The sequence below is a fragment of the Bos mutus genome, chromosome 24, assembly GCF_027580195.1.
Source record: "Bos mutus isolate GX-2022 chromosome 24, NWIPB_WYAK_1.1, whole genome shotgun sequence".
Classification (NCBI taxonomy): domain Eukaryota; kingdom Metazoa; phylum Chordata; class Mammalia; order Artiodactyla; family Bovidae; genus Bos; species Bos mutus.
In genome coordinates this window covers 10321490-10339571 of record NC_091640.1, presented here as the reverse complement: position 1 = coordinate 10339571, position 18082 = coordinate 10321490, and the positions used below count along the sequence as shown (strand labels likewise).

The window sequence follows — 18082 nt, the reverse complement described above, 5'->3', positions numbered from 1 at the left end:
TTTTAGAAAAGTTAGAGGAACCAGAGATCAAATTGCCAACATCTGCTGGATCATGGAAAAAGCAAGAGAGTTCCAGAAAAACATCTATTTCTGCTTTATTGACTATGCCAAAGCCTTTGACTGTGTGGATCACAATCAACTGTGGAAAATTCTGAAAGAGATGGAAATACCAGACTACCTGATCTGCCTCTTGAGAAATCTGTATGCAAATCAGGAAGCAACAGATAGAACTGGACGTGGAACAACAGACTGGTTCCAAATAGGAAAAGGAGTTCCTCAAGTCTGTATATTGTCACCCTGCTTGTTTAACTTACATGCAGTGTACATCATGAAAAATGCTGGATTGGAAGAAACACAAGCTGGAGTCAAGATTGCCGGGAGAAATATCAATAACCTCAGATATGCAGATGACACCACCCTTATGGCAGAAAGTGAAGAGGAACTCAAAAGTCTCTTAATGAAAGTGAAAGTGGAGAGTGAAAAAGTTGGCTTAAAGCTCAACATTCAGAAAATGAAGATCATGGCATCCGGTCCCATCACTTCATGGGAAATAGATGGGGAAACAGTGGAAACCGTGTCAGACTTTATTTTTCTGGGCTCCAAAATCACTGCAGATGGTGACTGCAGCCATGAAATTAAGAGACGCTTACTCCAGGAAGGAAAGTTATGACCAACCTAGATAGCATATTGAAAAGCATAGACATTACTTTGCCAACAAAGGTTCGTCTAGTCAAGGTTATGGTTTTTCCTGTGGTCATGTATGGAAGTGAGAGTTGGACTTGAAGAAGGCTGAGTGCCAAAGAATTGATGCTTTTGAACTGTGGTGTTGGAGAAGACTCTTGAGAGTCCCTTGGACTGCAAGGAGATCCAACCAGTCCATTCTGAAGGAGATCAGCCCTGGGATTTCTTTGGAAGGAATGATGCTAAAGCTGAAACTCCAGTACTTTGGCCACCTCATGAGAAGAGTTGACTCATTGGAAAAGACCCTGATGCTGGGAGGGATTGGGGGCAAGAAGAGAAGGGGACGACAGAGGATGAGATGGCTGGATGGCATCACTGACTTGATGGACGTGAGTCTGAGTGAACTCTGGGAGTTCGTGATGGACAGGGAGGCCTGGCATGCTGTGATTCATGGGGCCGCAAAGATTCGGACAGGACTGAGCGACTGATCTGATCTGATCCATCAGGCAATGGTATTGCATATTTGTATATCATTATTTTGAATATTTCTTTCTTCATTTGAAAAGTCACTGGAAACTACATACATTGAAGAGTGGGGAGGAATTTCTTTTGTCTTAGTGACTTTATAATCTTGCATGCTCTTTTTTTTTTTTAAACAAAAAGCATTATATTTGAAATTTTAATGTGTAAAGGTAAAGCACAATTTTTTAAAAAGAGAAAGAATTAGTTCTGTTGAAAATTAGGGAAAAGTCTTTCCTTTCTTCTCCTTCTTAGAGTATTTACTTTAGAAAAGCTTGTAAATTAGTTTTCTCTCTATTTTTTTGAAATGTATGTTAACCTTTTAAAACTGAGACAAATCTCTTGCCAACTTTACAACCCAAGCTTGTCTTTTTTCAGTGCTGGGAGCCAATTCTTTGGAATGTAATTAATCATCAAGGAAGATATTAATAGCATATTTTCTCCCATTTTCTATGGGAGGGTAGGCACCTAACTTCAGCAAAAACCTTGACCAAAATACAGAACTATTTCTTGTCATAAACATGTACAAAGTTTAGTTTTCATATGAATAAAGCCAGTTAGCAAACACAAATGGTCATTCTAACTACTTAGTGGACTTAGCACAAACTGTGTGACACGTGGTGGTGCTAAGTGCTCCTACTTTAATACCAGTAGTTATTTATCTGGGCTTCCTGGTAGTTCAGTGGTAAAGAATCTGCCTGCAAGGCAGGACACCCAAGCTCAATCCCTGGGTCTGGAAGGTCACCTGGAGAAGGGAATGGCTACCCACTCCATTATTTTGAGACATGCCTGCAGCGGATCCTGTTTGGTTGACTATGTAAAAGGCCTGAGGTTTCTTTCTGACTTGGCAGTTTCTTTCCAACTATGATGAACATCAAATTCTGGTTTAGTGCTTTTTAATTATAAAACTGTTCATATCTGTTTCACCTTGTGAAGAGATTTTCCAGGTTGGGATGAGATTTTGTATGTAATTATTTTAACCAATACATAATCAGTCAGTTAAAATTAAAACTTGCAGTTTTTATTGCATATAAAGAAACCCATGGCCTTTAGGAAATACATAAACCACTAAGAATTATTATTTGGCGACTCTATTGTACTATTTTCAGGATCAAATAGATTAAAAACATTAAATATGAAAAGATATTTCTAGAAATTTCAAGATAAAAGTATTCAAAACTTAAAATTCATATTTTATGGTTTAACTATACATCACTGTAGAACAACTTTCTGCCTAAGTAAAATGGAAAAGTATATGTTACAAATAAATTTAAGAAAATTAGTTAAAAAATAATTTAAAATCTTTATTTTTTTTCCTGAAAAAGCTATTTAAAATTAAGTTCAGGAATCAGAAAGGATGGAGGAAGAGTAAGATGGGGAGATCGCCAGCCTTCCCCCAAAACATCAAAAACTCATCAAGATATGGAACAACTCCTACAAAGCAGCCTCTAGGCGACAGCAGAAGACCCCAGGCCTCCCGGAGACAGGCTAAGCTCTCTGAAATGAGGTAGGAGAGAAGAGGGAGACACACAAAGGGAAAAGACAGGGAATTTCTGGGCAGCAGCTTGTGCCCCAAGGGAGGGAGGGAGTTCCCGTGCACTGGGAATCTCCCTCACAGGCGGGCCCAAGGGGGAGCTGTGGAGTATTGGAAAATCAGGCAAAGCAGGTACTTGGAGGGCCGTAAACAGAGAAAGCTGAACTTCTCAGTCCATTAACAGGCCATGGACTGTGACCCTAAACAGACGGGCGCGCTCAGGGGAACCGAGAGTGGTGCAGCAGACAAACCCAGCCAGTGCACACAACCCTTGTAGTACAGAGGGCGCAAACACAACCGGCGCAAAGCGCAGGACCGAGGTGCCGACAGAAGGGAGGCGTACAAACTTGGGCAGCGCACACAACCCTCCTGGCACAGCCTTAAGAAGAACAAATAACCCCCCGCGACAAAGAGTGCAGGCAGAGAGAGGAAACAAGTGCACATAAAGCCCGCGACGTAGAGGGTGGGCACAGGGAGCCGAAACAAGTCCACACTAGCCCAGTGACGCAGAGTGGACGCCCAGGGAGCTGAGACAAGTGCACACAATGCCCGCGATGCATAAAGTGGACCACAGAAACTGAGAGTCACAGCCCTGCGACACAGAGGGTGAGCTCAGGAAGGTGAGGGAAGCCCACACAAATCGCCAGGACGTAGAGGGATCCACACAAACACCTACCTAGCAAGCTTCGGCCAAAAGCACAGGGCGGGACCGGGCAACAGAAGCACCGGCAATGATCCCAGGGACAAGTAGGGGACTGGTGGCACTGCAGTTATGCTGAGAGCCACTTCGAAGCAGCTGTGGAAATAGACGCACCAGAAGGCAGTGGCCACCCACTCCAGTACTCTTGCCTGGAAAATCCCATGGATGGAGGAAAATCCCATGGATGGAGGAGCCTGGTGGGCTGCAGTCCATGGGGTCACGGGGAGTCAGACACGACTGACCAACTTGACTTTCACTTTTCCCTTTCATGCATCGGAGAAGGAAATGGCAACCCACTCCAGTGTTCTTTTTTTTTTTCTTACATTTTTAAATATCAGCTTTATTTTTTCCTCATTGATACAGAACATAGCTTACTATAACATCAAGTCTTAGTGGGGAAAAAAGAGAAAATCAGAAAGCAAAACCAGCCCCAAACAAAGATAACACACAACCATGACATAATTTGGCAACAGTCTAGGCTTAGAAATTTAAGAAGCTTGGAAGAGGAATAAAATATTCCTCTTTTGTTAACTGTGTCCTTGGACTTAAAAGACTATTTGGTATAAAGACTTTTTGTTATAAGCTGATGGTTGTACTATTTAAGAGTACAGGGAGATACAAAGAGGAGCCTAGTTCATCAAGAGAGACACGTTACTGATTAAGAGAGAAGAGCTCATGTACACTTGGCAAGACCAAGAAGTTTTTGTCTGTAAACTGTGTTTATATGATGGCTAATGACATGTCCTTATTCCTTTCATTCATAAATATAGAGGCAGAGCTATTATGGCCTCATCTACTCTTGTACAACTCATACATTGTGGACATTAGACTAAGCGTGCAGAATGATAAAGGTGCTCCGGTTGAGGAAGCCTCCTACGGAGCCATGGCTGTACCAGATCTGCAGCCTGCACCTGTGCCCAACAAAGCTTCCAGAAAGTTCTGTCGGTGCTTAAAAGGCACAAAGGAAAGAGAACCTTTCCTCACTGTTTCCCTCCTCTTTAAGGAATGGAGTTCTTACAAAATACAAGGTGACAGGTAAAAAACAGATCTATGTTTCTATCCTGCTCTTTGTCGTATTGTTTCTAGAAGACTTGGTAAACTCTTGCCTTTCTTAGAGAAATGAGCATCCTATAGGTATGCAACTTAAAAATTCAAGCGTTTACAAGTTTTCTGGCATGAGGTCTTTTGAAAGGTTATAAAATATATACTTAGATGCTTGACTCCAGGGGTTTTAAGACAGAAGGGTTTAATAAAAAAAAATAAATAAGTATACTATATTAATGATCTGAGTGTGAGCAATAGCAAGGCTACAATAGTTAGAAATTATCAAGAGAAACAAGAGGAACTAGATACTTTTGTGGAGGATAAAGAATCTCAATGTATGTGGAACATTAAGAAAAAGGAATTAATGAAGTAGTTACTTTTAAATCTTTCATTTTGAGGCATGTGGGTCCAATTTATTATTGTCTAGTTTCACAGTATGTATTTGCCAGTTTGTGACCTGTGTAAGGGCTTCCCATTTTGGCTTTAGAAATCTGAGGAAACGAAGGGAAAACATTCCTTTCTGCCTGTCCTTATTACTTCATCTTCTGCTAAGCCTTATCCGTTGTATATGACTACATCTACCAACATCTATCATCAAAACCTATGCCAGAGCTATGATTAATCCACCTATAACTGATGAGTGTTTTCTGGTTGTATTTCTCAAGGCAAATGTTTCTGATATATAATACCATATATTAAAAGCCATATAAATAGAAAGATGGGGAAACAAAAACACAGACTATGCAAGTGATAGAAGAGTTTGTGCAGCACTAGAAGCAAAACAGAAGTTCACCTCAGTCAGAGGTGTGGGGGTAATTTCTCTTGCTGAGGCTCAGGTTTCCCTTTGATGGGTCTCTAATGGTTCATCTAAGTTCAAGTGGAGGAGTGTCTTTCTTCTTTTAACCAAACATGCCCAGGTAGAGCTGCTTCTCTTTCCGATGGTAGCTGCTGAGTTCCAACTGTGTCCGCTGAAGGTACCTCCGGACGTTGGCGTCTTTTGGCTTCCTATTGACAGCAGCCATGAGGTAGTGCCGGGCCTGGTCATAGCCCTGCAGGTGGAAAAAGGCCACTCCAGCCCGATACAAGGCCTTGGCATTATCAGGCTGCCGCTCCAGGACTTTCTGGCTGTATTCTTTCACCCGTTCATAGTTTACTGGTTCCATCTGAAGGAGACAGGCAGCCAGGTTGTTGTAGCAATCTGTCTGGGTGGTGTGAAGTAGGTTTTCTTGTTCAAGTGTGAGGGCCGGGCCCTGAGGTCCCAGATTAGGTATCGGGGAGGGCAGACTTGGATCCAGACCCTGCAGCTGCAGCAGAGCTCGATGGTACCCACTTACAGCATCCCGGTACTTCCCTTCCCGGTAACACTGGTTCCCTTTCTCCTTGTACAGCTGAGCCTCCTGCAGGCGTTTCTCCATAACTCTGTCGCCCAGTGCTCTTGAGGAATTGGGACGTGAAAGAACAACCGAAGCTCTAGGAATAGGAGCGAAGCAACGAATTTTGGCAGCTGACTTAAAAAAGCAAGGAAATTCTCCTTCTCCAGGAGGCCTCTCAGGGAATGACTGCTTGATTCTACTACAGCCCCTTCCTTTCTTCTCTACAGTTACTTTTTAATCTCTAGAAGTGCAAGCATCTGATCAGGAAGTAGATGTGGGAACAGCAAAGCCTGAGATTAATTGATTTCCCAAAGCGGTGACTCCCGGGTGAGAAAAAAACACGAAAACTATAACGCAGAAACTAAAGAATCGTGGCCCCCGTCTGAACGCCGGCGGCTCTTGTTTCCTCCTTTCGTTCGGACACACCTCCCTGACTCGGAAGCCCACTCCAGTGTTCTTGCCTGGAGAATCCCAGGGATGGCAGAGCCTGGTGGGCTGCTGTCTATGGGGTCGCACAGAGTCGGACACGACTGAAGTGACTTAGCAGCAGCAACACCTTGAAAGCTACAACTGCCCAAAGGCATACTGAACCCATACTACTACTACTAAGTCGCTTCAGTCGTGTGCGACTCTGTGCGACCCCATTAACGGCAGCCTACCAGGCTTCGCCATCCCTGGGATTCTCCAGGCAAGAACACTTGAGTGGGTTGCCATTTCCTTCTCCAATGCATGAAAGTGAAAAGTGAAAGCAAAGTCGCTCAGTCGTGTCCGACTCTTCCCGACCCCATAGACTGCAGCCTACCAGGCTCCTCTGTCCATGGGATTTTCCAGGCAAGAGTATTGGAGTGGGTTGCCATTGCCTTCTCCGTACTGAACCCATAGACACTCCAAAACCTACTCCTGGACACTGCATTGCCCTTCAGAGAGGTGAGATCCACTTCCATCCACCAGAACACAGGCACAAGCTCCGCCAACCAGGAAAAACATCACAGGACACTAACCCAACCCCATCCACAGGGGCAGACTCCACAACCAAGAGCTATGATCTTGAAAATCCTTTATTATTTTTTTCGTGTTTCATTTTTTTTCTTTTTCTTTCTTTCTTCCTTTTATAAATCACAGTTTATTCCACCAACATATCTCCATCTTCACACTAGCATTTAGTGGTGCTGTGGAGTTTTCCTCTTTGTTTTTCTTGTTATTAAAAAAAAAAGTCATTTTAAGATTCTTTCTTCTTATAAATCACACTGCTTATAGCCCAACATATTTCCACCATAACATTAGCTTTCTGTGGTGCTTTGGAGTTTTCTTCTTTGTTTTCTTGTTAAAAAAAAATCAATTTAAGAATTTTTCTCTCTTTTTTTTTTTTATAAATCACATGGTTTATTCCCCCTACATATTTCCACCTCAGTATTAGCCTTTTGCAGTGCTTTGTGTTTCTTGTTAAAAAATGTAAGAAAAGCATTCATTTTAGGTTGTTTCTTTTTTCTCCTTCTTACTTTTTTTTCCCCTTGATGAATTTTTTTTTTTGGGGGGATTTTGTTTTGGATGTGTTCAATCGCTTTTCCTACTTTGCTTTACCAGCTGTAGCTATTGATGAATATATATAAATCTTTCCCACACACATCTATTAATTTTTGTTTTTCTATTTTTTCTCCTTTTTAAATTTTTAAATCCTCTTCTCCACCCCTTCCTTTTCTCTTTTCCCTTCCTTCTCCCCTTTCTTTTCTCTCTCTTTTTTTTATTCTCTCATTTTTCCATCACTCTTTCTTCTTTAACCAAGTGAGTTAAGTTGTTGAGTTCTCTATGCTATATTCCCCAGCTGGCCTTCTGCTCATACTCAGATTTCCAGATTGAGCAGTAGTAGCTAACTCTTCTTTCAGTTGGTGGATATCACCTCTGGTTTCCCTTGCTCACCAAGTCAACCTCCCTCTTTTCTTTAGAATACTTTGATTATAACTGTATGTGTGGAAGTGTGTGTGTATATGTCCCAGTGTTTCTGTAATTACCTGCTTGACCTTTTCCCACTAGAACACAGGCACAAGTCACCCCCAACAAGGAATCAACACAAACCATGCAGCCAACATTTCCCTCCAAGGGCAAAAATCAAAAGGAAGAAGTAATACAACCCTAAAGCCTGGGAATGGAGTAATTTTAAAAAAAAAAAATAAAGATGAAAAGGCAGAGAAATACAACACAAATGCAAGTGTAAGGTTGAAACTCACAAGACCAAGTAAACAGAGAGGAAATACGTAATCTCCCTGAAAGAGAATTTATAATAATGATAGTAAAGATGCTCCTAAGACTTGAAAATAGAATGGAGAAAATGCAAGAAGCATTTAAAACAGTTAATACAATCACTGAGGACATAGAAGAAATAAAGAATAAGAAAACAGAGATAAATAACACAATTATTAAAATTAAAAATATTCTAGAAGGAGCCAATAGCAGAATAACTGAGGCAGTGGAATGGATAAGTGCACTGGAGGATAGAATAGTAAAGAAATAATTGCTGAAGAGCAGAATAAAGGGAAAGGAATGAAAAGAATTGAGAAAAGCCTCAGAGACCTTTGGGACAATATTAAATGTGCCAATATTTGAATTATAGGGGTCCCAGAGGAAGAAGAAAAAAAGAAAGGCACTGAGAAAAGTTTTGAAGAAAATATAGTTGATAACTTCCCCAACATAGGAAAGGAAATAGTCAATCAAGTCCAAAAAGTACAGAGAGTCTCCTACAGGTTAAAGCCAAGGAGAAACTCATCAAGACACATATTCATCAAGCTAACAGAGATTAAACAGACAGAATATTAAAAGCAGCAAGGGAAAAGCAACAAGTAATATGCAAGGGAAAACCCATATGATTAACAGCAGATCTTTCAGCAGAAACTCAACAGGCCAGATGAGTATGGCAGGATATATATAAAGTACTGAAAGAGAAAAACCTACAACCACAATTACTACACCCAGCCAAGATCTCATTCAAAATTTATGGAGAAATCAAAAGCCTTATGGACAAGCAGAAATTAAGAGAATTCAGCACCATCAAATTAGCCTTACAACAAATACTAAAGGGACTTACATAGCCAGTAAACACAAGAGAAAGGAAAAACCTACAAAAACAAACCCAAAACAATCAAAAAGTACGAATAGGGACATATGTATCAATAATTACATTAAATGTAAATGGATTAAATGCACCAACGAAAAGATACAGACTGACTGAATGGATACAAAAACAAGACTCATATGTGCTGCCTACAGGAGACCCACTTCAGACCTAGAGACACATACAGATTGAAAGTCAAAGAATGAAAAAAGATATTCCATGAAACTGGAAACCAAAAGAAAGCTGGAGTGGCAATCCATAGTAGACTTTATATCATAAGACACAAAGAAGGACACGACATAATGATCAAGGGATCACTCCAAGAAGAAGACATAACAATTGTAAATGTCTATGCACCCAACTTAGGAGCACCTAAATACATAAGGCAAACAGTAACAGGCATAAGAAGAGAAATTGACAGCAACGCAATAAGAGTGGGGGATTTTAACACCTCACTGTCATCAATGGACAGATCATCAAAACATAGAATCAATAAGGAAACACAAGCCTTAAATGAAACATTAGACCAAATGGACCTAATTGATATCTTCATGACTTTCCATCCAAATGCAGAAGAATACACTTTCTTCTCAAGTGCACATGGAACATTCTCCAGGATAGGCCATATCTTGGGCCACAAATCAAGCCTCAGTAAATTTAAGAAAATTGAAATTGTGTCAAGTATCTTTTCTCCACAACACTATGAGACTAGATATCAACTATAGGAATGAAACAGCAAAAAACACAAACTTATGGAGATTAAATAATAATCTAATTAATAATCTAATAATCTAAATAAATAATTACTAAATAACAAAGAGGTTACTGAAGAAATAAAAAAAGCAATCAAAAGATTCCTATAAACAAATGACAAAGAAAATACGATGACCCAAAACCTATGGGACTCAGCAAAGCAGTTCTAAGAGCAAGGTTTATAGCGATACAATCATATCTCAAGAAGCAGGAAAAGCATTGAATAGACAGCCTACTCCACATCTAAAGCAGCTGGAAAAAGAAGAATACAAAACCCCCAAAGTCAGCAGAAGGGAGGAGATCATAAAAAACAGAGCAGAAATAAATGAAAGAGAAATGAAGGAAACAATGTCAAAGGTTAATAAAACTAAAAGCTGGTTCTTTGAGAAGATTAATAAAATTGACAAACCACTAGCCAGATTCATCAAGAAAAAAAGGAGAAAAATCAAGTCAATAAAATGAAAAAGGAGAGGTTACAACAGACAACACAGAATAAGAGAATATTATGAATAACTACATGCTAACAAAATGGACAACCTGGAGGAAATGTACAGATACTGAGAAAAAATCAGCCTCCCAAGACTGAACCAGGAAGAAATAGAAATTATGAACAGCCTAATTACAAACATTGAACTTGAAATGGTGATAAAAAAAATCTCCCCTAAAACAAAAGCCCAGAGCCAGTTTGCTTCACAGGGGAATTCTGTCAAACATTCAGAGAAGAGCTAGTGCCTATTTTTCTGAAACTCTTCCAAAAAAATTGCAGAGGAAGGAACACTTCCAAACTCATTCTATGAGGCCACAATCCCTGAAACCAAAACCAGGAAAAGACAACATGAAAAAAGAAAATTACAGGCCACTATCTCTCATGAACATAGATGCAAAAATCCTCAGCAAAATTCTAGCAAACAGAATCCAACAACACAGTATGTTGATATGTGGCAGAACCAATACAATATTGTAAAGTAATTAGCCTCCAATTAAAATAAATAAATTTAAATTAAAAAATAAAAAAAAAAATGACCCCAAGTGTTAAAAATAAAATAAAATAAAATTGAAGCACCAAAAAAAAAAAAAAAAAGTTCATGCACCATTTTCAAGTCAGGTTTATTCCAGGGATGCAAGGATTCTTCAATATATACAAATCAATCAACGTGATATACCATAACATCAAATTGAAAGATAAAAACCATATGATCATCTTGATAGATGCAGAAAAGGCCTTCAACAAAATCCAGCATCGATTTATGATAAAAACACTTCAAAAATGGGCACAGAAGCAATCTACTTCAACATAGTAAAGGCCATAATGCAAAGCCCACAGCAAACATTCTCAATGGTGAAGACTAAAAGCTTTCCCTCTAAGATCAGGAACAAGGCAAAGGTGTCCACTCTCACCAATATCATTCAACATAGTTTTGGAAGTCCTAGCTACAGCAATTAGAGAAGAAAAAGAAATGAAAGGAATTCAGATCAGAAAAGAAGAAGTAAAACTCTCACTATTTGCACTATTTGCAAGATACTAAACAGAAAACCCCTAATTACTAATTAGTAATCAGCGAATTCAGCAAAGTTGCAGGTTACAAGGTCAATACACAGAAATCACTTGCACTCATATACTAACAATGAAAAATTATAAAGAGAAATTAAGGAATCAATACTATTCACCATTGCAACAAAAAGAATAAAATATCTAGGAATAAACCTGTCTAAGGAAACAAAAGACCTGTATACGGAAAACTGTAAGAGACTCATGAAAGAAATAAAAGACAACATAAACAGATGAAGAGATATTCCATGTTTCTAGGTGGGAAGAATCAATATTGTGAAAATGACTGTACTACCAAATGCAATCTACAGATTCAATGCAATCCCTATCAAATTACCAATGGCTTTTTTCACAGAACTAGAACAAAAAATTTCACAATTCATATGGAAACACAAAAGATCCCGGATAAACAAAGCAGTCTTGAGAAAGACGAATGGAGCTGGAGGAAGCAAACTTCCTGACTTCAGACTACGACAAAGCTGCAGTCATCAAGACAGTATGGTACTGGCACAAAAGCAGAAATGTAGACCAATGGAACAAGATAGAGAACCCAGAGATAAACCCACCCACTATGGGTACCTTATTTTTGACAAGGAGAAAAGAATATGCAATGGGGCAAAGATAGCCTCTTCAATAAGTGGTGCTGGGAAAACTGGACAACTACATGCAAAAGAATGAAATTAGTTCACTACCAAATGCCATACACAAAGATAAACTCAAAATGGATTAAAGACCTAAATGTAAGACCTGAAACTATGAAACTCTTAGAGGAGAATACTCAGTGACATAAATCAAAGCAAGATCTTCCATGATCCACACAAAAACAAAAATAAACAAGTGGGACCTAATTAAATTTAAAAGCTTTTGCACAACAAAGGAATCTATGAACAAAGTGAAAAGACAACCCCCAGAATGGGAGATAATAACAGCAAAAAAACAACCAATAAAGAATTAATTTCCAAAGTATACAAGCAGCTTATACAACTCAGTCCCAGAAAAAACAAACAACCCAATCAAAAAGTGGGAAAAATACCTAAACAGACATTTCCGCAAAGACATACAGATAGCTAACAAGCTCATGAAAAGGTGATAAATATCACTCATTATCAGAGAAATGCAAATCAAAACTACAATGAAATACCCCCTCACACCAGTCAGAATGGCCATCATCAAAAAGTCTACAAGCAATAAATTCTGGAGAGGGTGTGGAGAAAAGGGAACACTCTTGCATTGCTGGTGGGAATGTAAACTGATAAAGTCACTATGGAAGATGGTATGGAGACTCCTTAAAAAGCTAGAAATAAAACCACCATATGATCCTGCAATCCCACTCCCAGGCACATACCCTGAGGAAATCAAAACTGATGTACCCCAATGTTTACTGCAGCTCTATTTACAATAGGTAGAACATGGAAACAACCTAGATGTCCATCGACAGATGAATGGATAAAGAAGCTGTGGTGTATATATATATATATATATATGATTGAATACTACTCAGCCATAAAAAGACCACATTTGGATCTATTTTAATGAGGTGGACAAAACTAGAATCCATTATACAGAGTGATGTAAGTCAGAAAGAGAAATATAAATATCGTATACCAACACATATATATGGAATCTGAAGAGATGGCACTGATTAATTTATTTTCAGGGCAGCAATGGAGAAACAGACATAGAGAACAGACCTATTGTCAAGGTGGGAGGAGAGGAGGGAGAGGGGAGATGTATGGAGAGAGTAACATAGAAATTTATAATACCATGTGTAAAACAGATAGCCAATGGGAATTTGCTGTAAGACTCAGGGAACTCAAACAGGGGCTCTGCAACAGGCTGAATGGTGGGGTGGAAAGAGAGATGGGAGGGAGGTCTTGGATGGAGGGAACATGGGTATACCTATGGCTGATTCTTGTTGATGTATGACAGAAAACCACATTTTTCTGTAAAGCAATTATTCTTCAATTAGAAAATAAAAAATTAAAATAAAAATAAAATAAAAAATTAAGTTCAAATTAAACCTTTGACATGACTATACAAAGCATACCCATATCTTTGCAGCTTGTTTAAAGTAGTTAGTTATGTAGTTAGAATAGGAAAAGGAGTCTAGAATGGTGGTGGCTAAAAGGAAAAAGCCCGTGAAAATAAAACAAAGGAAGGTCCAAGGACCGAGTGAGAACCTCAGGTAAAACAAACAGCCCTCCTGCCTAGCCCAATTTACATAAGGTAGGTTCATTAGGTGGAGAAAAAAACATACAAAAAGAGGAGCCAAAATTGAGCCCAGGCGGGGTGGGGGGCCTCTCTTCTCTTCCTGTATTTTATGTGGCCCACCCTTACTCCTGGAGGATGTGTTTTCCTTTGCTTGCCAAAATATACTGAGCTGTAACAATAGTCTGTTCATTGCTTCAAATTTCTGCTGCGGTGAGACAGAACTGAGGAAATTACAAACTCCTCCGACAATTCACTTAGCTGTCATGTTGATAAATAGCTTGATGCTTAATTTGGGAAACTTTCCAGGAAAAAGACTAAGCACACAGTGAACTTCATTTGCTGGGAAAACACATGTTAATTTGGAGCATGTCTTTCCCATATCAACATAACTGATACGTCACAACCTTCCAGATACTTAACACATGCAGCAAGTGCTTTATGTAACAGTTTTACATGAAGCCCTGCTTTCCACTATCTGAGTGTTTTTGTTTATATTAATATGTCTTAAGTGACTGAAATGGGTCAAAAATTATGTTTGATATCAATATTACCATAATAAAAAATTGGCACTTGCAATTATTTTCTCCAAAGTTGTTCTAAAGTGAAATTAATAATGTGGATTAAAAATGAATCAAGAGGTAGAGGAAAAAATGCTTGCAAATTGGATGCTTGGTGTAATATAAGTTCTTCCTAAGCAATTTCCCTTAAAGTCTTAAAATGAAACAGATATTTTACGAAATATATCTTCAAAGATGAGTTTAAATGAGGTGTATTTTTTTTTTTACTCTAAGAAAATGAATTTTATAGCACAAGAAGCAGATCAGCAAGAAATGTGTAATTTCTAAACTTTATAACATTTCTAATCACTTATTTCTGGAACAGTGATTAACTTCTCAGTAATAAATTTCATGTAATATAAATATATTGTTTATTTTCAATTTGCCTTTCACAGGAATTATTTCCTCAACCATATTTTTAATCTTCTTTTATTTATAAATTGTTTTATAAATTTTACAATATTTGTGTCTTAGAATACACATAATCAATTTTAAAGACACTGCTTTTTAATAACTTAAATTGTTATGCTTTAATTTAGCAGAAGTTAATGAAATATTCTTACTTAAGTTCTCCTTATATATAAAATAAAATTACAGTGGATCATTATTTACATAAATTTCATTAAAACATGCTCTTTTAAAAGTTGAAAACTACTTCATGGAGAAACACATTTTTCAAAGATGTTCACTCATCCTTTGAACTGATTTAAATTCTTTCTTCAATTCTTTGGAAACAGCAATAAATTTTTTTCTTGAAAATATCCAGTGAATAAAAGCTTCTTGCTTTTAGGCTAAACATCCTTGTGTTTTCTGACACCAAAAGCTTTGGAATTTCTTCTGTGCAGCAGACATTTATTCCCTTGAAACATTTGCTCCCCATCCATTTAGTGTTTAAATAGAAAATTCAAGACTCAGCCCCAATCTTCCTGGGTGCCAAAGAGCCACTCAGTGTAGAACAGAAAATATGTAAGTGATGCTTCTACTCCAGCATCTCATCAGCAAACTGCTCAATAAGGTGAGGAGTAAGATATTTGTTTAAAGACTTTCAAAGAACAAGCCAAGTAGGTAAACACGATTATTAAAATTCTATGCAAAATCAGTTTGGAAAGGATGCATTCTGATACATTTCAAATTCACAAACTGAATCCTTTACTGTATTATATGAAATCCATTTACTATAATAGTGATGATTTTGATAGTCTTTTCCATTCTGTTCTCTCTATTCTTTTGAGCTTGATTGATTTAATAACTGATTAATTGAAAATTTAAAGACACAAACTAACTGGTAAACTAGATAATTTTATCTATGTTTTGAAACCTGGAAATGGAAAAATACCTGGTTACTACTGATTATTGAAGATGTGACCATTAGCACAGCTGACATGAGTTTTATTTGAGCAAATTTCACTGGGCAATACTTACATGTCCAATTTGAAAAAAAAAAAAAAAACTTGCAAAATTTATTTTCAATGTTTAAAAATTGATTTAAAAATGTATTCGTGAACAATATTGTAAGAGCATATAATAAATAAAGATTTTAAAATTTCAAGTAATTTGGGTTTATTTCTTATGTTTTTCTGAATTTTCTGATTCATTTCTTATATTAAACATTATATATTGCCATAATAAAATAGAGATATTTTGTGGTAAGTATATAAATAAGCTGTAGTAAGAATGAACAGATGGTTAACTTTTAAATAATAAATGATATACACTTGTATATATAAACACTTGATATACAAATGTATACATGATAAATAAATTATATACACTTGATACATAAAATACCATTTAATTCTAATTTCAGCAACACTTTAAGCTACCCTTTGTTCCTGTGTTTAGAGATTGTTGAATGGTTAAAAAACATGGTGAACCAATATATGGTTCTCAAATGAATACTTACATTTTTCCGTGGCTGTAACACTTAGGTTGTACCAAGCACTAGTCTCTCGATCAAGTGGGTTAGTTGTGAATATTGTGCCATTGTCATCAACACTGAACACTTCACTTCTGGTAATAGAATATCTGCACACACAGGCACAAATAATTCCTTTAAAATATTATTTTCTCTGTACAACTTTAAAGTGTATACATTGTTCTTGTTAAGCAAAAAGATATCAAATCCACATTCTACAGAGCTAGTATAATGCTGAAAATTTTCAAAAAGATAACTTCTACATTTACAATTCAACTCGATGGAAATAGAGGAGAAAAACCTGAAACAAACTCTAGTTTTCAAATAATGTGTGCTAAATCTGGACATGCCACTCATTCTCATTCGCAAGAGAGAATTTTAACAAAATTCTAAAAAATATCACACTAATTTGTAGGTTGGTGTTGGGGAAAATTAAAATAGAAACTACAGAGAATTAAGCTTTAAGGAAATTCCATTTTAGCGCTGCTGCTGCTGCTAAAGTCATGTCCGACTCTGTGTGAAGACGGCAGCCTACCAGGCTCCCTGGTCCCTGGGATTCTCCAGGCAAGAACACTGGAGTGGGTTGCCATGTCCTTCTCCAATGCATGAAAGTGAAAAGTGAAAGTGAAGTCGCTCAGTCGTGTCCGACTCTTAGTGACCCCATGGACCACAGCCTACCAGGCTCCTCCATCCATTGGATTTTCCAGGCAAGAGTAGTGGAGTGGGGTGCCATTGCCTTCTCCGAGTTTTAGCTCTGCTCATTGTTAAATCTTAATAAGCAATTTGCTTACATATCAACAAGTGGTCACATTTCCTACTTAAATATTTTTGACAAAATGAAATAGTTGTTGTTCAGTTGCTTAGTTGTGTTTGACTGTTTGTAACCCCATGGACTGCAGCATGCCAGGCTTCCCTGTCCTTCACCATTTCCCAGAGCTTGCTCAAACTCATGTTCACTAAATTGGTGATGCCAACCAACCATCTTATCTTCTGTCATCCCCTTTTCCTCCTGCTTTCAATCTTTCCCAGCATCAGGATCTTTCCTAATGAGTCAGCTCTTTGCATCAGGTGGCCAAAATATTGGAGCCTCAGTTTCAACATCAGTCCTTCCAATGAATACTCAGGGTTGATTTCCTTTAGGATTGACTGGTTGGATCTCCTTGCAGAAGGGACTCTCAACAGTCTTCTCCAACACCACAAAGAATCGGGACACAACTGAGCAACTTTCACTTCACTTCACCATTTAAGAAATAAATGTGTAATATATATTATAAAGAGCATGGACTAAAAAGCCTAAAATGTGAAGTTTAGATGTTCAGATTAATCTCTGGTTTGCTTTGCAATTCCTTTTTAAAGATTCTTCATTCCGTTAAAAGTGCTGAGTGAATAGAATGTGGTTGTGCGGCGTTTTCTCACTGCTAAGGGTTCCTGACAGAATGATATAAACAAATGATTTCTCCATGCATATATGGATGCCTTTATAGTCTGTTCTTAATCTTCATACACCTCTATAAAAGTACTATTCCTGTCTCCCAGAAGAAGAACTGAGACACATAAAAGCCAAGCCCATAACAAAGGCTAAATCTTCCCAAGTAGGTGCAACTCCACCAGATCTTTCAAGGATGCTTTTAAGTATGCTTTTATGCACAAGTAATAGAGGATTTTATTTTATTTTTTTAAGTTTCTATTGGGGTATAGCCAATTAACAAAGAATGTTGTGATCATTTCAGGTGAAGAAGGAAACGACTCAGCCATATATATATACATGTACCCTTGCTCCCCCAAACTCCCCTCCCATACAGGCTGTCACATAACATTGAGCAGTGTTCCCTGTGCTATGGGGCTTCCCTGGTGGCTCTAGCAGTAAAGAATCTGCCTCCAATGCAAGAGACCTGGGTTCAATCCCTGGGTTGGGAAGATTCCTTGGGGAAAGAAAGGGCAACCCACTCCAGAATTCTTTGCCCGGAGAATCCCATGGACAGCGGTGCTATACAGTAGCTCCCTGTTGGTTATCCACTTTAAATACAGCAGTGTGTACATGTCCATCCCAAACTCCCTAACTATCCCTTTCCTCCAACTTTCCCCCTGGGAACTACAAGTCTATTCTCTAAGTCCGTGATTAGGTGAAAGGTGTTTAAAG

The 18082-nt window shown here is 38.1% G+C and overlaps 2 protein-coding genes across 2 annotated transcripts in view; both read right to left on the bottom strand.

Annotated features, from left to right (window-relative positions):
- CDH19 (cadherin 19) overlaps positions 1–18082 on the bottom strand; it is an 82722-nt gene that overhangs the window by 16157 nt on the left and 48483 nt on the right. Inside the window, exon 8 of the mRNA XM_005904574.3 lies at positions 15931–16052. Within this exon, the coding sequence (XP_005904636.2) occupies positions 15931–16052 (122 nt within the window). The remainder of the gene's footprint in view (positions 1–15930; positions 16053–18082) is intronic.
- Positions 3755–6265, bottom strand: LOC138985404 (tetratricopeptide repeat protein 9C-like). Its single transcript, XM_070361724.1, has one exon. It carries the CDS (start codon positions 5891–5893, stop codon positions 5378–5380), a length of 516 nt encoding a protein of 171 aa, XP_070217825.1. The 5' UTR covers positions 5894–6265; the 3' UTR covers positions 3755–5377.